The sequence below is a fragment of the Verticillium nonalfalfae genome, assembly GCF_003724135.2.
Source record: "Verticillium nonalfalfae strain VnAa140/NRRL 66861 chromosome Unknown scaffold_87, whole genome shotgun sequence".
NCBI classification, from domain to species: domain Eukaryota; kingdom Fungi; phylum Ascomycota; class Sordariomycetes; order Glomerellales; family Plectosphaerellaceae; genus Verticillium; species Verticillium nonalfalfae.
The window spans coordinates 1-21,092 of record NW_021167312.1 but is presented as its reverse complement, the minus strand read 5'-3'; the positions used below and the strand labels follow the sequence as shown (position 1 = coordinate 21,092).

At 55.7% G+C, this 21,092-nt stretch overlaps 5 protein-coding genes across 5 annotated transcripts; 3 read left to right on the top strand and 2 right to left on the bottom strand.

Annotated features, from left to right (window-relative positions):
* Positions 1 to 3,665: 3,665 nt before the first annotated feature.
* On the bottom strand, positions 3,666 to 5,799 carry D7B24_009041 (uncharacterized protein; the record flags this gene model as incomplete). The annotated part of the gene is made up of 4 exons (XM_028643119.1): positions 3,666 to 5,196; positions 5,257 to 5,494; positions 5,565 to 5,633; positions 5,766 to 5,799. The coding sequence occupies 4 exons, from the start codon at positions 5,797 to 5,799 to the stop codon at positions 3,666 to 3,668; spliced, it is 1,872 nt and encodes a 623-aa protein (XP_028493181.1).
* A 2,062-nt stretch (positions 5,800 to 7,861) lies between these two features.
* Positions 7,862 to 8,615, top strand: SIN3_2 (Transcriptional regulatory protein sin3; the record flags this gene model as incomplete). The annotated part of the gene is made up of 3 exons (XM_028643118.1): positions 7,862 to 8,407; positions 8,463 to 8,522; positions 8,580 to 8,615. The coding sequence occupies 3 exons, from the start codon at positions 7,862 to 7,864 to the stop codon at positions 8,613 to 8,615; spliced, it is 642 nt and encodes a 213-aa protein (XP_028493180.1).
* Positions 8,616 to 9,011: 396 nt separating this feature from the next.
* On the top strand, positions 9,012 to 14,453 carry SIN3_1 (Transcriptional regulatory protein sin3; the record flags this gene model as incomplete). The annotated part of the gene is made up of 8 exons (XM_028643117.1): positions 9,012 to 9,038; positions 9,189 to 9,215; positions 9,418 to 10,077; positions 10,421 to 10,521; positions 10,574 to 11,174; positions 11,250 to 12,089; positions 12,143 to 13,846; positions 13,902 to 14,453. 8 exons carry the CDS (start codon positions 9,012 to 9,014, stop codon positions 14,451 to 14,453), a joined length of 4,512 nt encoding a protein of 1,503 aa, XP_028493179.1.
* Positions 14,454 to 15,368: 915 nt separating this feature from the next.
* On the bottom strand, positions 15,369 to 16,750 carry ERG10 (erg10, acetyl-CoA C-acetyltransferase; the record flags this gene model as incomplete). Its single annotated transcript, XM_028643116.1, has 4 exons — positions 15,369 to 16,380; positions 16,443 to 16,518; positions 16,574 to 16,623; positions 16,686 to 16,750. The coding sequence occupies 4 exons, from the start codon at positions 16,748 to 16,750 to the stop codon at positions 15,369 to 15,371; spliced, it is 1,203 nt and encodes a 400-aa protein (XP_028493178.1).
* Positions 16,751 to 17,301: 551 nt separating this feature from the next.
* Positions 17,302 to 20,494, top strand: D7B24_009037 (uncharacterized protein; the record flags this gene model as incomplete). Its single annotated transcript, XM_028643115.1, has 5 exons — positions 17,302 to 17,321; positions 17,381 to 17,517; positions 17,573 to 19,716; positions 19,770 to 19,857; positions 19,932 to 20,494. 5 exons carry the CDS (start codon positions 17,302 to 17,304, stop codon positions 20,492 to 20,494), a joined length of 2,952 nt encoding a protein of 983 aa, XP_028493177.1.
* Positions 20,495 to 21,092: the final 598 nt, after the last annotated feature.

Below are 21,092 nucleotides of genomic sequence, written 5' to 3'. Positions count from 1 at the left end.
GGCCCGCGCGCTTTCTCTCGCACTCTCTCCCTCTCTCTCTCGCACTCTCTCGTCTCCAACTACCTGTCTCCCTTTCAATTGAATTTCAGGTGTCTCGCAGGCGGGCTGGGCGACCTAGTCAGATTCCCGAGACGCGCAATTCCCACGACGTGGTACCCGATCTCTCGCTGGGCTGAATGTCTCAAATGCACCCATGATTCGTGATCACCTAGGCAGATGCCATGAAACATGGTTCGGATTACTCGGTCGGGCACAGCGACCTGGTTTTTGAGCCGACCAGCAAAGAATGCTGCGCAAGGTTGAAGGTGGTAAATCGGTGAGGCTTCTTCTCTCGCTCTGTGTGTGTGTGTGTGTGTGTGTGACCTTTACTCGGCACCAAACACAGCAAACTGTCGGCCAACGGCACACGATGTGGGGCAAAAGCGTAAACCGTAATAAGGTACGCAGTGCGTAGGGCCCGCCGCCTGAAAGGTGCACTCATACCATGTACGTTTTCCCTTCGAGTCTGATCCGAGTCTGATAGTCTGGAGGCAGGCAAAGGACAGCGGATGAGTGCCGTTCTTCCAACCCAAGACTCACAGTGCGGAGTCCTCCGCCTCATCCCCCCTGCCTCTCCTCGCCCTCCTGCACACACGCTCACGGTGCGCCGGCATCTGAGAGGGGAAGGCCCTGGCCAGCAAGTGGAGAGTCGCGGAGTTTGCGGGGGAAGAGGTCCACATCCGAGGTACCGCTGAAGTACACAGTATCGCGCTACCGTAAAGACCCGGTGCATCGGTTCCTGCCCCCTTGACCGACCCCGTGGGCTGGGCTCATGCGCTGCCACTGACCACTCTGCTCAGTGCCTGTTTCCCTTGTCTTCGTCTTCGTCTTCGTCTCTGCCCACCGCTGATTTGATGGGCGTGGCGATCAGGGTCGACCAGGGGCTGCCATGAACTGGTCTCTGCCGTGCGTGCCTGCCTACCTGCCTGCCTGCCTACCTACCTGCCTGCCCGCCTACCGGAGTCACTTCATTCAGACCATCGCGACAGTGCTTCCCGCTGTGATGAGACGAGACTCGGACGAGACAAGCAGGCGGCGTTTTTGGCTTGCTCTTGTCTCGCCAGTGCTCGTGGCGGGCGTAGCCATGTTCCGAGGTTGGATCCCGGCTGGCAAGGCTCGTACATCGGTTCGAGGCGTTCTTTTCTTGCCTTGCCATCACTCACTCTCTCGTGTGAATCAGTTCATCGAGCACGCGCGCACAGATTGCTGGTCGTCCTTTTTTCTTCCTTCTCAAAACAAGCTGACGTTGGCTGGTACGCCATGTCATGTACATGTGTGCAGTCCTTCCTTGCCTCACTGCCTTACCCAAGTATCTCATACTCATGTAGGTACCTACCTAGGTACCTGAGGTAAGGTGCCGTGAGGTAGACGTGTGTGGTATAGCACCCCAGGCCTTAGGGCAAAGCAATGTACCGACGCGGACTAGGTTCTCGTCCCTGGACCGCCTCCTTTGGGTGCCCTCGGCGAACACGTAACACAACGAACGACATCCTGGACGGCCGCCCGTGAGCGTCATGCCATACTTACCTTAGGTAGGTACTCAGGACCACCTGTCTTCTCCTCTTCCCTTCCTCCTCCCAGCCTTGATTCGCCCCTGTCTAACCCTCGCCCATGCAGTTCGGCATGCCGGAATCCCAGCACCACAACTCGCCGCAAATCATCTGCTCGCCGCTACACAGGGGTGCCTCGCCTCTAACAACGCCCGACACCAGAACGAAGCAGTAGCCGCAACAGCCACATCAGCCAGGCAATGTCCGCAAGGCAGGCGGGTGGGCACCCAGGCAAGGCAAGCAGGCGGGTGGACAGACCATCAGACAAGCTAAAAAAACAAGCTGTTTCGGCGAGGAACCAGTCCAGCCCAGCCCGCCTACCTGCCGTGCCTACCTGTGCCGGGACCTGATGGACGCCCCCGGCATGGCCAGGTAGCGGTCGGGGTACAACGGCCGTCTGTGAGGGGTGGCTCTGCCAGGAGAACAATGCGTTGAGCCGGACTACACTCATCAGCCCTGTCGGTCAGAGCTCTGCGCCTCGTTTGTCTTGACCTCTTTTCCTGGCGTGCGCCACCAAATGGCCCCTCGTCCTGTCTCTCGTAGGAACAAGCAGCCAAGACCACGAGCACGCGCCGCCCGCCTGTTAGGAGATTTGGTGGTCATTCGTGAGAATAAGGGATGCAGGCCAAGAGGGCTTGCGACGTAGGGAAAGCAGACCTTTCGCCACCTCTTGGCCTTTCTCGAGGCGTTGCTTCGGCGGCACAGGCGCGGCCGTGTAGATTGCTTCCTCTTTCTGGGTCCCTCTATCAGACTAACGACAGTGCTGGCCTTGATGACCCCAAAGATCCTGTTCGGCCCCGTTAGAACTTGAAGCTTACGTCCCAGGAGGGAAGCATAAAGCTAAGCACGACCTGTCATTGGCAGTTGACGTGGCCCGACCTGGCCTGGCAACACATTTTTGGGTTGTGATCATGCTGCTTCACTGCATTTGTGGAACCGGACTGACAATGGGGATCGTGCGGGCTGGCTGCCCATGTGATCTGGTCGTGCTTTGCAGAGCGGTCACCAGCCTCGATCTCACAGGCTAGTGAGTGGTATCAGAGGTGTGGTTCCCGAATCCCGAAGTCGAAGAGCAATCCAGACCTGCGCTCTGAGATGCAATTTCGATGCGGCATGGCCCAGTAGCGTCTCCAATTTTGTCGGTCTCTCTGATGGGGTTTTGTAGACTTTCTGCCCAGCATTTGTCGTTCACCAATACTTGTTTGCCTCTGGAGTCCCCAAAGGTGGCAACTTGAGTCAAAGACGTCCGAAGCAGGCCAGAATCATGAATAGTGTCTCCGATACCGGTCTGGGCCATGGTTGATGTCATCCAAGCTCAGCAAGTCGAATTAGGTCGAGGAAGCTCGCGAAGCCAAACTCGTGGCCCTTCGAAAGCTTGTCCCCTAGACATGTGCGCCGGAAACTGACCACGTGAGGAATTTCCACGGCTCAAGCTGAACGAGACCTGCCTGCCTGCATGTGTCAGCCTGGACTGACCCAGGTGAGTCAGCGTATCCTAAATATCCTGGGTTCATTGACGACTCCGACATCGAGATTGAGGCAAAGAGTACGTTGGTCGATCACGAGGGGGGCTCTGCTGAGCCTCGGCCCTGGGCCCACTTGGCCGCAGAGCTTCCGGCTCTCCAGTCGACGCGGCCGAGGGCCTTCGCTTACCAACCCGACTGGCCTTGCCTTGCATCAGTGGCGAGGGCCAGAACAACTAGAACCCAACTTGAATAGCATTGTTCCCTCGGAGCCGTGGTGGTGGACTCGTGGGCTAGCAACGATCACGGTGCATGACAGCGACACGAGCGTCGGGCCGTGGCACGGAACATATTCACAGACATACTGTCAACCATACGATTATCAAAAAAAAGGAATTGAAAGTTGAAAGCCTTGGAAATTTGGTGGTCTGGGCATCCAAAGACAACACCACGTACGTATCTATCAATACAATGCAACACGAGCTGCTTATAAGCCCGCGTTGTTGCGCCACCGAGTATTTCTCCTCTCCGTTCTACTCAGTCACAGGTATCTTGTCGCTTCGTCTTGCCTCCGCCCCTTGATCATATATCGTTGCACCGTGTTTCGTCTCCTTTACAGCTCCAGCGTTGGCTCAACGCCCTTGACACGGCCAATAACCTGCTCTGGCGCGTACTTGGGGATGACCTCGTCGTCGTGCAGCATCTCAAACTCCTCAGTAGCGTCACGGCCCATGAAGTTCATGATGGCCTGGGGACCACCGGGGTGCTCCTCGAGCCAGTTGGACAGGTCCATGACGACACCCTTGACGACGACCCAAAGATCATCCTTGGTGTTGTGCTTAGCAATCTCCTCCATGGTGAACTCCTTTTCGGGAATAGAGAACTCCTTGGACTTACCAGCCTTTTGGGCGTCGCCGGTAGGAGAAGGGCCAGCGGCGGCGGTAGTCTGCTGCTGGGGGACGTCGCCCGAGGAGCCAGAGACGCCACCGTTCGCCCACTCAACCGTCACGCGGCCAGGCTGAGAGGGGTCAAGGTGCAGGGAGATCTGGCCCATACGAGCAGAGGCGCCAGTGGCACCGGTAAGGGCCTTCTGGAAGAGGTAGTTGCTGGCGGTGTCGCCGGCAACACGGCCGTAGACGACGCAGCCCAAAAGGGAGGATCCACCGAGACGGTTGGCACCGTGGACACCACCGGCAAGCTCACCACAAGCGAACAGACCATCGAAGGGCTTCTGCTCCTGGTTGAGGACCTGAGCCTTGTCGTTGATCTCGATACCGCCCATGGTGAAGTGAAGCACGGGCTCCATGACAGCGACGTGGAAGTCGTCGTTGATGTCAACGGGCAGGTTGTGGAAGAACTTCTTGCCCCAAGGGTCCTTCTGCTTGCCATCGGCAATGGCGTTGTAGGTCTGGAAGGTCTTCTGGAGGTGCTCAGGCTTGCAGCCGATCTCCTTGGCCAGCTCCTCGCCAGTCATCTTCTTCATCAGACCACGGCCAGAGTAGTGGCGGGTGTGGAAGTCAAGAGTGTTAGAGGCCTTGGAGTTGAGGATGAGGCGGATGGGGAACTTGTTCTTCTCCTTCTCCTTCCACATCATGCCGGAGACGTAGTCACGGTGACCGAGCTCATCGCAGAAACGGTCGCCGTCAGCGTTGAGCAGCAGGCCACCCTCACCACGCAGAGCCTCGGCAGCGAGGAACTTCCACTTGGAGCCAGGGTCCTTGGGATCGACGAGACCGGTGGGGTGAACCTGAACCTTGTCCATGTCGATGCCGTTGCCGCCAATAGCCATGACCATCTTCTGGCCGTCACCAGTGGCGTGGGAGCCGTTGGTGGTAGCGAGGCCGAAGGTGTCTGGCCTGTGCTGCTTCAGCAGCGATGAATCGGTGAAATCGGCAGCGTAACCACCGGTAGCCAGGACGACGGGGCCATCGAGGTCCTGCTCCTCGCCGTTGTGCTCGTACTTCACACCGGTGATGGTGTTGCCGTCCTTGTTAAGGCTGACGACGCGGGCCTTCTTGATGATTTGAACGCGAGTGGGCTCGGTCTCGGCGAGCTCCTCGAGCCTCTGCATCAGGGCGTAAGTGATGGCCATGCCGGGGAACTTGGCATCGTGGCCACGGTGGGTTCGGGGCTGGGAGTGGCCACTGCGAGGGGCGGTTAGCATGTACATAGCATCGAGAGCTCTGGCTTTGATGACCACTTACCCGAGACGGGAGACGAGAGTGAGATCGAGGTTGAAGACATCCTGGAGCCACTCAACGGCAGCAGCGGACTTGTAGGTGAGGACCTTGATGAGGTCGGGACGAGCCTTATCACGAGCGGACTTGAGGGTGTCGTCGTAGAACTGCTTGACGCTGTCGGCGACGCCGGCATCGACCTGTGTCCTCGTCAAAGCACCGTTGATGCCGGAAGTGGCCTTTGTGGAGTTGCCTCCGAAGAAGCCTGGGCCGAGTGGCGTTAGTGTGGGTTCTGAGCACATGGGTCATCACACGTGAGAGAGAGGTCAACTCACCCTGCTTGTCGAGAACGACAACATTGCCGCCAGCGAGGTAGATGGTGTGCGCCGCACTCAGGCCGGACACTGGGAAGCATGTCAGTTAGGCGTTGATTCATGCAGGAACACGTGAAACCGCAGCCGCCGGCAATGACGACAAGGGCCATGGCGCGGGGGGGAGGTTTCTGTCCTGCCAAATGGGCGTGGGGAGCAACTTACGACCACCGCCGACAACGATAACTCTGGGGGCCATGTTGACTGATGTGTGTGGTAGTGAAGATGGGGAGGGAGAGTCGGAAGAGGAATGGGATGGAAGGAGTTCGAGGGGAGGAAGAAATCAAGAGGAGAATGAAAGGTATGGGAGGGGAGGTTTATGAGGAGCTGGAAGCGACAATGGGGGAATGCTGTCGCAGTCGCTGCGCCGAGGACTAAATGCTGAGGAGCCGGCGCTCGGGCTGGACGCAGCTGCTGCTGACGGTGTCGGTGCTGGGGCGACGATTCGTGAGCCGAGGTCGACTGGGGCTGCTTGCAGGGGGACGCCTTTCGGGCCTCTGGGGCCTTTTTGGGGGGCTCTTGGGGGGCGCGGTTTGGCGCTTGAGGGGGGAAAGGAGGGGCGGTCGGGGCGTCTGGGGCACCTGCCGATTGCCGGTTCCAGTTAAACTCGGCCTAGCTAGCCAATCCCTCACAGTACAATGGTCATGGATATGTGGCGAATGGGATGGAGGAAACCTCGTGAACGAGCCGAAGCCTGACAGGACCAGTTAGGAGTATCGGGAAGCTGTTTGAAAAGATGCTCTTGCGCGCCTTTGTTGCTCAGTCCGGTCATGCCGCTGGTGAACCCCAAATTTGAATGGGTTGACCCTTTTTAAAGCCAGCATGAACCACTGGAGCCTCTTCGCCAGGGACCGCAATTCGCATCAATTCAAGCCGAGCTGTCTTTTGCGGTTTCGCGTGCACCTCCGCCGAGGTCGCAAGTACAAAAAAAATGGACAGACCATGGGTGGGGGTCAGAGGGGGTCAGAATCCTCTGCATCCTGGTTGGGGTTATTCCCTACCCTTCTACGTGCGTGCTCATCGTCGTGTGCTCATCCGTCGTGAAAACCGATCGCAAAAAGCTTCTGATCTCAAAATGTGCAACACGAGGTGTTCTCGACAATCATGGGGAAATCGGCGCCCAGACCTGACCCATCTCCAACTGTCCGACATGCGCGCGCTCCTTTCACAAGTTGGTCGTCTGGCATGTGATTCTGCTCCTCTCCGTCACTGCTTCCGGCCAGTCCTGGCCCAACTCCGTCCCTCCCCCACACTGAGACTCGTGTCGTGTGGCCTCCCAGTCGCCGCGTCAGGTGACAGACCCAAGCGGAGCCCCATCCTCAGCTGCAAGTCTCCAACACCTGCCGCATGATGCCCTCTCCCCCGGATTATTTGGTCGATGCTTGCATGTGAAAGCCGTCTAGAACCAGCGATGAATCTGGGGTAAACTGCCGTCGGGACAGGCGCCTGTCATCATTCATGGATGGGAAACCACATGACGGGATTAACGGCGAGCGGTAGCTTGAAGCCGGCTTGCAAGACTTGGCCTTGCCCCCTGGAGAGCCCTCTCTTCGGTGTACTGGATCACTGTTGCGCGACCTATCGCAATGGATGAGTGCTGCAGAGCGACAGACAGATCACGACTCTTTGGCCCTTGTTGTTTACCTGGACGGAGATGATGCAGCAGCGCAACCGGCTGACGCCAGCAAACATTCCTGCCACAAGTCAAATCCCTGTTTCCGTGTCCGTATTTCGAGGACATGCCATGTTCTTTCGTGCCTGCCACATCTCCTGCCATGGAAGTTTCTTGATTTCAGCAGCAAGCTGTTTCTTCCTAGGCATGTCCAAGTTCTATCTACTCTCCCTAGTATTAGTTCCTTCAACTCCAATCTTTGTCATGGCTGCACTTGTCAATCAATCCCCAATGCCATGGTTTGCTCCAGTTTTGGCGTGGTTCGCAGTGATGCGCTGCTCAAGAAACCAAGGCTACTCGTCTGGTCAAAGTCCAGGGACGGCGAAAAAAACCCTTGATAAAGCCAAAGAGGCAGCGGACGGAGAGTGTGAAGCTGGACAATCGCATGCATCTTTGTTGCCGGTGCCATTGCCCCTTCGAGGATGATGTCACCGTGCGACGGCCAATCGCGGCTCAGCCTGCAGGTTTGGATGCGTTTCCTCCCAAATACTACAAACCCCAACTGTATCGCCAACCACTGGCCAATTCTTTCTCCGCCATGACACACACATCATCAGGCTTGCGGGGAACCTAAAGCCTAGGAGCCATTATGAAAGGCCTCGCTACTATCGTCTTCCTGGCATCAACGTCCCTCGTCGCCAGCCAGCTCATCCGCACCCCTCATCTCGATACTCGACGACCCCCGCAGCACCGTGACCAGAAACCCCTCAACATGCCCGTGGTTCCGCCCTCCAACCCTTCGGATCCGCACCCTCCTTCCGGACAGGGGAGTGTCATTCTCTCCGATGTTCTGAATCGAGATAAAAGCATCAATATTTTTGCAGGATTTACGCATGACATTGAAACAGCTGCCATTCGTCTTGATGATTCAGGCAAGAATACAACAATCCTTGCGCCCCTCAACTCCGCAGTCGAAGCCCTCCCGCGCAAGCCCTGGGAGGACCCTGAAGACTACAACAGACTAGGCACAGATGCCTATGTGGGCGACGATGGTCAGGAGAGGGCTTCACGGAACCTGCGGCGCTTCGTTGAAGCGCACTTGGTCCCTGTAAGCCCCTGGCAGGAAAACCAGAAGGCCCGCACAATCGGCGGCGATGGCGAGGTTTGGTGGGAGAACAAGGACGGCACCAAATTTGTACGTCTTAAGCCTTCTACAACCGAAAATGAGGCCCAAACTCATGTAACGACAGATTCAACCGGGCAATATTGAGGTTGTCAGCATCGCAAGCACTGTCGCCAATGGCGAAGTGGTGAGCAAACCCCCTTACGATATATTGTGGCTCGGGCTGCGTTGACACTCTGAATAGTGGATAATCAAAGGCGTCCGGAACTACGCTTTGTAAGAACTCTGCGGGCTGGGTAGGTGTCAGTATCCAACGAACCCGACAATCGGATTGCAATAGGATACCCACACGATCGATAATGATAGATGAACCATGATCAACGAATGACCTGCCTCGAATCACTGTGACATTGTAAACAAACTGCTGTTCGACAAATTTAAATACTTCCTACTACTGTAGCGGTTGAATGACCATTCTCGGCACTCCAACTTGAACTTACTCTACCAGAACAAAATCTCATGTTTTCTTTGTCACTAACAAGGCTGTCAAATCGCCTTCACATCACGCACCTACATCAATCAGCCCCACCACAGCCAATTCGGGAAGCGAAACTCAATCGCGCTTATCGCACTGGGTGGAGCGCATGATAGTGATTGCCAAGGCGCATTAATAATTATGCGAACCTCCGAAGGGCCAACCAGCGTGAGTGCCCCAGTCGGCAAGGAACGGCCGCGAGCTCTGAGGTCTCGTCACTCCCCCCGTCTGATCAGAGCTTGTCCACAATCCGATAACAGCAAGCCGCGCCAGCGCACTTCACCTTCGACCCTGCTCCCCTCAGCTATACCATCGTAGGCGTTTGAGACTCCTCCTCATGTAGAAGTAAGTCGCTGGAAACTAGGCGCTCTGAAGGTCTAGTCGCGGCTCTCTGCAGATTTTCGATGAGATCCCCTGAAGACCACATCCTCGCTAGAGAGTTGGCGCGATCCTAAGTCTTGCACCATCGCAACCGATCTGAACCGTTCTATTCCTCAACACATCTGAACGTAACGCGAAGACCATTATTCTGACTTTCTTACTACAGGCGGGCGATTTGTCGACGATGAGCGCAAAGAACATGGACGACGCCGAGGCCTTCGAGGCTGACAATCGCCGCCGCATGGCCCAGGAAACCGACGATCTGGAGAGGAGAGAGCGAGAACAAGACGACAGACGGCGAAGGGAGGGCTTCCCACCGGCACCACCACATCACAGTAACGCGGGATCAATACCCATCCACCAGCCGGTCGCGTCGAGGATCTCTGGTGCCATCCACAGCCCTGGTGGCCTCCTCGCAAACCACGGCTCTGCCGCCCCTCCAATGCCTCTTGGAGCGCCTTCAGGGCCTCCCGCCAACTTTGGCGGTCCGCTCCAGGCCGACCAGGCCAGACCTCCCCAGCACGGCGGTCCCAATAACGGCCCCGCGCAGCACCAAATGTTTGCGCCTATCTCTCATCCGACAAATCCGCCGAATGCGCACCCTGGCGCCCCTGGCGGCCCTCCTCCCATATTTGGAGGACCTCTCCAGCAACGCGAAGTCTCACAAGCATTGCAACAAGCGCCATTCGGGGGAGGTGGTGGTGGTGGTGTAGGGGGAGGCGGCGCCAATAACAACAACCCTGGAGCCCAGCCTCCACCAAATCAAGCGCAAGGTGGCCCTGGTCCTGGCGGCGGACTTGCTCAAGGACAGCAGCCAATTTTGAACGTAAGTTGAGACTCTCTTGTCAGTTCTTGCGTCGCAGCAATAAGCAATCGTCGCGTGAAGAGCGTCGCCGTCTTGCAGGACCTGGATTGGGTTTATGCTTCATGTCATATTTCCGCTATTCTCTAAAGGCAACTGGAGTCTTCGGGAAATATGACCATCTTGACTGCTTTGGCATTGCATGGTCTGGACCCATTTGTCTTCGGCTTGAAGCGGCTGGGTGACTTCACCGTCTAACCCGCGTTGCCTCACGTGGAGCTTGGCTGCCACTTGTCAATTCACCGTGTCACTTGGACAGACGACGTATTCACTACAGGAACAAGATGCTGACATATGCCTATCGCAGGATGCTTTGACCTACCTCGATCAAGTTAAAGTGCAGTTCCACGATCAAGCAGATGTATACAATCGATTTCTAGATATCATGAAGGATTTTAAAAGCCAAGCGTAAGTAACACGGAAAGACATTGCGGTGCGCCCAAAGACTGACAGGCAACAGAATTGACACCCCTGGTGTCATCAACCGAGTTTCAGAGCTCTTCGCGGGGCACCCCAACCTCATCCAGGGCTTCAACACGTTCTTGCCTCCCGGCTATAGAATCGAGTGTGGAACTGGTAGTGACCCGAATACGATCCGAGTCACAACACCTATGGGAACCACAGTTCAGTCCATCACAGGCCGAGTCACTCAGCCTGACGGGCCACACGCCCAGCCTGGCGCCGCCCAGCCGCTGTTTGGCCCCCGCAACAACGGCACTGGCAGCTGGCCCCAGCCTCAACAGCCGCAACTGCCTCAGCATAGCATTGAAAGTCCTGAAGCAACCTTCAGCACGCCTGTCCAGAACGGCGCGGCGGCCTTTGGCCAAGCGCAAGGTCTCGGCGCACCTTTCGATGCTCAAGGTCCAGGCCACCAGCGAGGTCCGAACCAGATGCCAGGTAACGCTCCTCCTGTCGCCGGGCAACCTCCACGCAACGCGCAGACACCAACGCCCCAGGCAGGTGCGCCGGGCGTCAACGGTAGTGCTGCTCAGCAAGCCGGACTGGAACGCCGAGGACCAGTCGAATTCAACCATGCCATCAGTTACGTGAACAAGATCAAGGTCAGCTCTATCCTCCCCAACAAGCCCCTGATAAAGTTTTTGATTCGGTAAGAAAGAAGTCCTAACCACATGTAGAACCGGTTTCAGGACAAGCCTGAAATTTATAAGCAATTCCTGGAAATTCTTCAAACATATCAGCGAGAACAGAAACCCATTCAAGAGGTTTACGCTCAGGTCACTACGCTCTTTCACACCGCGCCTGACCTGCTTGAGGACTTCAAGCAATTTCTCCCCGAGTCTGCTGGTCAAGCCAAGGGCACTCCTGGCCGTGCAGCTGATGAAGCTGCCGCGATCGCAGCCATGACCACTCCGGGGCAGAACCCCCGAGATGCACAGAAGCTTCCGCTCATTGGAAGCTTCCCACCGCCCAACAGCGCAAGCAAAGACAACAGCAAGAAGAGGCCGAGAATCGACAAGCAGACGCCGGTGCCTACACCTGCCATTGTTGAAGCTGCTGCTGTTAGCAGTCGCGCACTCCCTGGCGCACCCGTCACCAACAGCAAACGGACTAAGCTTAACCACAAGCCTCTTGCTACCGATCTCCCGGCTATCGAGCCCACCTTGACGCCTATCATGCCTGAGCCAGTCGGACCATCTGCTACTGCAACTTCGAGCCATGACGAGATCGCTTTCTTCGACAGGGTCAAGAAGTACCTGAGCAACAAGACCTCGTACAACGAGTTTCTCAAAGTCTGCAACTTGTTCAGTCAGCAGATTATCGACCGCCCCACCGTCTACCAGAAAGGCAGCGTTTTTCTTGCTGCTAACCCTGAGCTTCTCAGTTTCTGGAAACAATTTCTCAATGTTGATTCCATGGTCGACGTGGTCGACAACCGTCCAGCACCTCCTACCGGCAAGGTGTCTTTGAGTAACTGTCGTGGTTATGGTCCCAGTTATCGACTCCTGCCCAAGCGTGTGAGTATATTATGGACAACCCTTCTTGTGCACCGGTGCTGACTACCACTTAGGAGACGCTCAAACGCTGCAGTGGTCGTGACGAGCTTTGTGCCGATCTCCTCAATGATCAGTGGGCCAGCCACCCTACCTGGGCCTCCGAAGATTCTGGATTCGTGGCTCACCGCAAGAATGGCTTTGAGGAGGGGCTGCACCGCATCGAGGAGGAGCGCCACGACTACGATTTCAACATTGAAGCGAACATTAAGTGCATTCAACTATTAGAGCCCGTGGCTCAGCAGATCAACGTCATGTCTGATGCCGAGAGGGAAGGTTTCGAGATGCCTGCTGCACTTCGCGGTGGCTCCATCCCGGTCTTCAAGCGAATCTGCAAAAAGATTTATGGACTCGACAAGGGCCCCGAGGTTGTGAACGACATGTTCGCCAACCCACTCAATGTCGTGCCCGTTGTCCTCGCCCGGATGAAACAGAAGGACGAGGAATGGCGCTTCTCTCAGCGCGAGTGGGAGAAGGTCTGGCACTCGCAAACCGAAAACATGCACCTGAAGAGTCTCGACCACATGGGCATTCAGGTCAAGCAGACTGATAAGCGGAATCTTTCGGCCAGGCATCTCGTTGATGTGATCAAGACGAAGCACGAAGAGCAGCGAAGACAGCGCAGTTTGACTGGGAAAGCCCCACGTCACCAGTTCGTCTGGAACTTTTCTGACAAAAAGATCATTGTGGAGCTTCTCCGCCTCATGATGCTCTATGCTGTCAACAGCGGCCATCACAGCATTCCTGAGAAGGAAAGAATCACTGACTTCTTTGAGTCTTTTGTTCCCGCATTCTTCGATATTCCCGAGGAAGAGTATGACGGCCAGCTACCCCGTGTTCAAGACGCGTCAGACGAAGACGATGCGGAGGAAAGTGCCCCAGCCGAGCTGACTAACGGGAGAAACCGCCGAAACGGCAAGAAGAGCGACCTGCTCCGTGGTGTTCTTGACCCTGGCCGCAATGGATCTAAGCCTCGTGGCCACAAGGAAGACAGCGCTGCGTCGGCGAGTAAAGAGACAACGCCTGACGTCACCTCCGCCAACGAGGAAGAGATGCCAGATGCGCCTAGCGAGCATCCCGCTCCTCTCGTGTCAAATGAGCGTTGGCTGTCCACTGTTCCTCAGCCCATTGTTACCACTGGAGATGCCTCGCTGCTCACGGACGAGGGCGAACTGAGGGCTGACGGTCTGTTCACCCGACCATGGTACAACTTCTTCAGCAACCAGACCATCTTTGTCTTCTTCAGCGTGTTGCAAACGCTCTACAAGAGACTCAGCGACGTCAAAGAGAGCGCGCGCGATGTTCATGTTGAAGTTGCGCGCCTCAATCGTCCCCGGGTCGCAAGAGAGATTGGCCTCTCGGAGAATCCTATGGACTACTTCGAGGTGGATGATGATATTCCAAAGATCTGGTCCAAGACGGTTGATTTGATCGAGGAGTATGTCACAGGCGAGATTGATGAGGTGCGGTATCAAGATGTCCTCCGCCACTACTACCTGCGCAACGGGTGGAAACTCTACACCATTCCGGATCTTCTCAAGACCCTCAGTCGCCTGGCTCTGACCTGTAGCTCTACCGACACCAAAGAAAAGACTCCGGATCTCATCCACCAATACCTCAGCAACCGTGAGAAGGATGAGACAAACTGGCAGACGGAGATCGCCGCGAGAAAGTTCGCCGAAAAGTGTGTCAAGGATGGCGAGATGTTCGTGATTAGCTGGGTAAGTCTACCTCTCCCTAGATACATCATCGGCTAGGCTAACATGTCGCTTCCAGTTCCCCAACAAGTCCGAGGCAAGCGTTCGCTGGCTGCAGAAGGAAGACACCACCTTCTATATGGATGAGCTCAAGCAGCGTGAGCGCTGGCAGTACTATATCTCCTCCTACATGTCCGTGGAGCCGACTGAGGGCGTCCCTAGAGCGCGCCTCCAGAAGACGGTTCTTGCTCGCAACCTTCCGCCAATCGACGAAAAGGCTGACGACAACTGGACTCCGGCTGTGGCTGCGTTCTCCGAGGGCTTGGCACACAAAGTATGCCTGAACTCGCTGAAGATTGTCTACAAGGAGCGCACATCTGAATGCTTCATCTACGATCACTACTCAAACGTCAAAGACCCCAAGGAGCGCGAGAAGATCACCAGACGATGCCGTGCCGGCAGCAAAAAGCGCGAGGAGGTCATGCGAGAGAAGTACGTGCTCAACAGCAAGTGGATGAAAGATTTGAGTCAATCCGACGTCGAAAAGACCAAGAATGACTGGAACAAGTGGCTCCAAGACGGCGTTGCGCCGCCTGTTGTCAATGGTGACAACATGGACACCACTGACTGAGCTCTGGATTTTCTTATATGACGGGATTGCATATGAAAAGCCCCTAGAGGCTAGGAGGGAGCTTGTGAGATACTCACTGGGGGTTTCCCCAGCCGAAAGATACCAGACGGCAACAACCACATGCATAGTGGTTCAATGGCCGTCACATCTACAGTATTTGGTTGGTCCGTGATTGGGCGTACGCCTCGAGTACACATGGACGAGGCGCAGCAGGAGAAGGTCTCAGGCAGAAAATGGCGCGAAGGATCGGCTCGGTATGGGCGTAGCGTTTTTGATTTCCTTGCCTTGCTTTTTTCTCATCCGCTTTCCCTTTACGCATTCAGGTTTCCGCCTCGTTCTCTCCGTTTCAATGGGAGCAAAGAGTGTCGCCTATGGGGCTCCGCGCCCTCGAATCGACGCCCTCTCGGACTCGCTCTCAACGTTATATTTCTTCAAAAGAAACCTTGACGAGACGATATGGGAGATAGTTGAGGTCGCGGCTCGCGTAAGCCCGACGGACATGATTTTTTTGGAGTTTCGGAATGCTGCCTTTGTAAAACATGTCTTGCTAGCTAGGTTCGAAGCCCGAGAACTAAGAGAATCAATTTTGAACAACACGATATCGTTCGTGTGCGAAGTTTACGGGAATGGTTTACTTCACAGCGCGATGGACGCCACTCTCCTCTCTCCAGATCAAAAAAGAAATTGTGCGAAGTGAACCACAAGTGGATTGATTAAAAAGCAACAGCAGTACATTGCCGTGCCATATATCTAAGATGATGGCCATATGCAGAACTTTTTAGCCCGCAACCGAGTCTCAACTTTTCATGTACCATATCATCGTTGAAAAGAGCATCACATTCTCTCCGGGACGCCCTAGACCCCGCATATAAGGTCTCTTGCTGTCCTGCCGTCTCATCTCCGCAGCGAGACCGTTTATTGCAGGTTCTCGATCACGAGAGCAGAAGCACCGCCACCGCCGTTGCAAATACCGGCGACACCAATCTTAGCCTTCTTCTCGCGCAGGACGGTGGTCAGGGTGGTGACGATGCGGGCACCGGAGCAGCCGAGGGGGTGGCCAATGGCAACGGAGCCGCCAAAGACGTTGACCTTGTCGTCGGAGAGGCCAAGGATCTTCATATTGGCGAGGGCCACGACGGAGAAGGCCTCGTTGATCTCGTAAAAGTCGACGTCGTCGGCGGTGAGGCCGGCGTGGGCGATGGCCTTGGGGATGGCGAGGGCGGGCGCGATGGTAAAGCGCTCGGGCTCGCGGGCGGCGTCACCCCAGCCGCGGATCTTGGCGATGGGGGTGACACCGAGCTCCTTGACCTTGGCCTCGGACATGAGGACGACTGCGGCGGCGCCGTCGTTGATGGGGGCAGCGTTGGGGGCGGTGATGGTGCCGCCGTTGGGCTGGAAGGCGGGACGCATGGCCTTGAGCTTCGCCTCGTTGAGGTTCTTGACCTCGTCGTCACGGTCGACCTTGACGTTGGGCTTGCCGCGGCCGCCCGAGACCTCGACGGGGGTGATCTCCTTGGCGAAGACACCGGCCTCGGTGGCGGCCTGGGCCCTCTTGTAGGTCTGGATGGCGTACGCGTCCTGTTCCTCGCGGGTGATGGAGTGGTCCTGGGCGCAAAGCTCGCCCTGCATGCCCATGTGCTCCTTCTTGCCGTAGGCGTCGGTCAGGCCGTCCTGGAGGACGCCGTCGACGAGGGTCTGGTGGCCGTACTTGGCGCCGTTTCGGAGGGTCGGAAGGTAATGGGGAACGTTAGACATGGATTCGGTGCCGCCGGCCACGACGATTGAGGCGTTGCCAGTGATGATGGTCTGGGCACCGAGGATGATGGCCTTCAGACCGGATGCGCAGACCTTGTTGACGGTGGTCGCGACGACACCTTGGGAGAGGCCAGCGCCGATGGCGCACTGACGGGCGGGAGCCTGGCCGAGGCTGAGAGGGAATTAGCAGGTCGTGGGGAGAGCGATTGGCGGTGACTGGAGGCAGGGGCTCACTTGGCGGAGAGAACGTTGCCGTAGAAGACCTCCTCGACATCCTCGGGCTTAATCTCGGGGACACGCTCGACAGCGGCTGCGCAGCAGGTGAGTGGTTGAAGCACACAAGATGGTCGTATTGGAGAACTAACCCTTAATGGCGTGGGCACCGAGGTCGACAGCGCTCAGGCTAGAGAGAGAACTGGAGAAATGGGGTTGTCAGTCCATGCCATTGTCGGTGTGAGCTTCGGAGCTTTGACGTACCCAAGGAAGGACCCAACAGGGGTTCTCGCGGCGGAGACAATGTAGACGGACGGGAGGTTGGCCATGGTGAAGGTGGATGTGGGATAGGAGGCAGGCTCAGATATCAAACAATGCAAAGGATAGAAGTGATTGACGTTTAAGTATAGGTTTCGAGAGGACAAGTCCGGCTCCGGAGACAAACCAAAAAATGTTGAGTTCTTTGATTCCGCCTTTTGGACGTGGGGTTATGAGCCAGGCAAGCCAAGCATGGGCCCCTCCAACAGCGACGACAGCGGACGAAACCCCTGAACCCCGCTGCTAGGCTCACTATCGGGGATCTGATAAGTGACTGAGGTGCGATAAGCGGAGGGTTTCTTGTAAATCAGTAACACTATTAATAAGCCATTAAGTGGCTCCCTGTTCTAATGCAGCGAAACCCCCCTTCCAATCGCTGCCTGTTAGACATCCAGCCTTGCAGCTGTTTTATGTGGAACCTCAGCCTCGCATCAACTCTCGAGATTTTGCTACTGTCGCGTAGTCGTCATATGTAACAGCCAGACAAGGCTGTTTTGCGACGAACAGCCTTCAACTCACGGCAAAGTAATACATCCGCGTCCCCTTTATCACCTCTGAAAAGATGGACGATCTATACGACGAGTACGTCTTGGGCTACCCTGTTGCTCTGCACAATTATTTTGCTAACGTGTCGCAATCAGGTTCGGCAACTTCATTGGCGAGGAGGCTGGCTCCGAGGAAGCGTCAGAACATGGCGCCAACGCGTCGGACTATGTCTATGGAGATGATGCAAGCGAAGCACCTGTGCCGACAGGCCAGGAGCTGATGGAGCTTGACGGTAATGGCTTGACGCTCTCCCACCGTGTCCGACTTGACGACTAACCACTCGCTAGACGATGGTCCGTCAAATGCCATTATCCTACACGAAGACAAACAGTATTACCCTACGGCGCAACAAGTATATGGCGATGAGGTCGAAATTCTGGTTCGGGAAGAAGACGAGCAATTGCTCACGGAACCCATCGTCGCGCCAGTCGAGCAGAAGAAGTTCAACATCGAAGAAGCCGACCTGCCTCCCGTCTTCTTCGATCGCAGCTTCATGACCGATTTAATGAACTTTCCGAAACAGACGCGCAACATTGCCCTGGCTGGCCACCTGCACCACGGAAAGACAGCATTTATGGACATGTTGGTCCTGGAGACGCACGATATTACCGACAGACTGGAACGCAGGGTGGGCAAGAACCGAGACGAGCAACTCCGATACACAGATGTCCACACTCTCGAGCGCGAACGTGGACTCTCCGTCAAGTCTTCACCCATGAGCTTGGTGCTGCCAGGCACCAAGGGAAAGTCGCACCTTATCAACATCCTCGACACACCGGGACACGTGAACTTTGTCGATGAAGTGGCAGCCGGCTTGCGACTTGTGGATGGTGTCTGCCTGGTGGTCGACATCGTTGAGGGTGTTCAGGTCAACACGGAGAAAATCATCAAGCACGCTGTGCTGGAGGACATTCCTCTCACGTTGATCGTCAACAAGTTTGATCGCCTGATCTTAGAGCTTAAGCTGCCGCCCAAGGATGCCTATTTCAAGCTCAAGCACGTCATCGAGGAGGTCAATACTGTCATAGAGAACACAGTCCCCGGCAAAGGCGAGGCAAAGCGTATCAGCCCCGAGAAGGGCAATGTCCTTTTCTCTTGCACCGATATGGGCTGGTGCTTCACGCTGCAGTCCTTCGCCAAGATGTATGCGGACACGTACGGCGGTATCGACACGGATGATTTTGCTAAGAGGCTATGGGGTGATGTCTACTTCAACCCAAAGAAGCGTAATTTCACCAGGAAGCCCGTTGAGGAGGGAGCTCAGCGTTCTTTCGTTAAGTTCGTGTTGGAGCCAATCTACAAGATTTACACACACACAATCAGCGACAGCCCAGAAGATCTGAAGGAAGTGTTGGGGGGGCTCGGAATCGCGCTCAAGCCTTCTCAATACAAGGCAGATGCCAAGATTCTGCTGAAGTTGGTCTGCGAACAATTCTTTGGACCTTCCACTGGATTTGTTGATATGGTCGTCCGACACATCCCCTCGCCTCTGGATGGGGCCGAGAAGTGGTTGCAGAAATACTACACTGGTCCTTTGGACACCAAGCTTGCGGAGAGTATGAAAACTTGCAACCAAGATGGCCCGGTTGTGGTGCACATCACCAAGCTGTTCAACACGACAGACGCAAAAAACTTCAACTCGTTCGGTCGTGTGCTGAGCGGAACTGCCCGGCCTGGTATGCAGGTACGAGTTCTTGGCGAAGGATACTCGCTGGATGACGAGGAAGACATGGCCATGGCCACCGTCACGGATGTCTTCATCTCTGAGACGAGATATAACATACCGACGGATGGCGTGCCAGCGGGCAATTGGGTTCTTCTCGGCGGCGTGGATAACTCGATTGTCAAGACTGCTACAATCGTTCCCCCAAAGCTGGATGATGATGAGGACGTGTTCATTTTCAAACCTTTGACACACTTCACTGAATCTGTGCTCAAGGTGGCTGTGGAACCTATCAACCCTTCAGAGCTACCGAAGATGTTGGACGGCCTGCGAAAGATCCAGAAGAGTTACCCACTCATCGTCACCAAGGTGGAGGAGTCTGGAGAGCATATTGTACTTGGTACAGGAGAGCTGTACATGGACTGCGTCCTCCATGACCTGAGGCGGCTCTATGCCGACATGGAAATCAAGATCTCTGATCCCGTCACTCGCTTCTGCGAGACTGTTGTGGAGCAATCGGCTACGAAATGCTACGCCATCACACCGAACAAGAAGAACCGCATCACGATGATAGCGGAGCAACTTGACAAGGGGATATCCGAAGATATCGAGTCTGGAAAGGTGAAGATTCGTGACCCTATTCGCAAGACAGCAAAGTATTTCGAAGAAACGTACGGATGGGACAAACTAGCAGCGAGGAGTATTTGGGCCTTTGGGCCTGACGACACTGGCCCAAACATTCTTCAAGACGACACACTTCCCTCTGAGGTTTGTTGAACTCTCTCTTCTCCTCCATTTGGATGACGCTAACATTGTGAAAGGTCGATAAGAAGCTCCTGACTGGTGTCAAAGAAACCTTGCGACAAGGATTCAGCTGGGCAACCAGAGAAGGCCCACTTTGCGAAGAACGTGAGTTCATAAACCCTGCCCAACCTGTCGTCGACGTCTTGTCATGGACTGGAGAGCTGACCGACACTCAATAGCTATTCGCAACACCAAGTTCCGTGTGACGGACGTTGCTCTCGCGCAGGAAGCAATCTTCCGTGGTGGTGGCCAGATCATCCCCACATCACGCCGCGCCTGTTATTCTTCCTTCTTGATGGCATCACCACGCCTGATGGAGCCCCAATACGCTATTTCTGTGACTGGGCCCGAAGATTCAGCAACCGAGGTTTATACCGCCCTTGCTCGTCGTCGCGGCCACGTTCTTTCAGATGGTCCTATACCCGGTACCCCGTTGTATCGTGTGAACGGACTGATCCCCGTCATCGACTCGTTCGGCTTCGAAACAGCCCTACGAATCCAGACGCAGGGGTCTGCAATGGTCAGCATGACCTTTGACAGTTGGAGTATCGTGCCAGGAGACCCTCTTGACAAATCTGTCGTGGTGAAGCCCCTACAGCCTGCAACTGCTCAGGCCACGGCGCGTGATTTCGTACTGAAGACGAGGAGGAGAAAGGGCCTCAGCGAGGACGTCAGCGTTGCGACGTTTTTAGAGCCTGAGTTCTACCAGTCACTGATGGAGAACGGAACGCTGGAGTCTTAGGAGACGGACAGCAATATGGCCTCTAATCTACGTCAGGTGAAGATGGAATGACTGGCTGTTCGGCGTAACGGGGCGTGGGAATGCCATGATTGGACTGAAAGGGATATTCTGTACTACAAAACACAACACTTGAGTCCATCTGATCCATCATTGGCCGTGCAATGGACACACTGGCAATACTATCACGCAGATCAGGCTCAGGAGCGCAGACGCAAAGCAAGGCACTCTGTCCGACGTGTGCTGGCGCCACGCAGAAAGCACTTGCCGACTTTCGAAATGGCTGTGGCGTCGACGCTGAGCTGCATTGATCTACAGAGCCCTAACAGGTATCCCTTTGGCCCTGAGAGAAACGCCGCTTGCGATGACGACGCAGCCGATAAACGTGCATCTACTCTGGAAACCTTGACTCCACCCAACTGCAATAGGCGCGCAAGAGGACGATTCTAGCAGATTCGGCCCGCCTATCTCTCTTTCAGCGTGATCAACGGCGAGAGGAACTGGAGAGTCATGGGAGGTCCCAGGCGGCGAAGCCGTCGGCTGGCAAGACCGGCATTCTGTACCGACCCCCCCCCCCCCCCCACCCCCCCAGATTCATGGG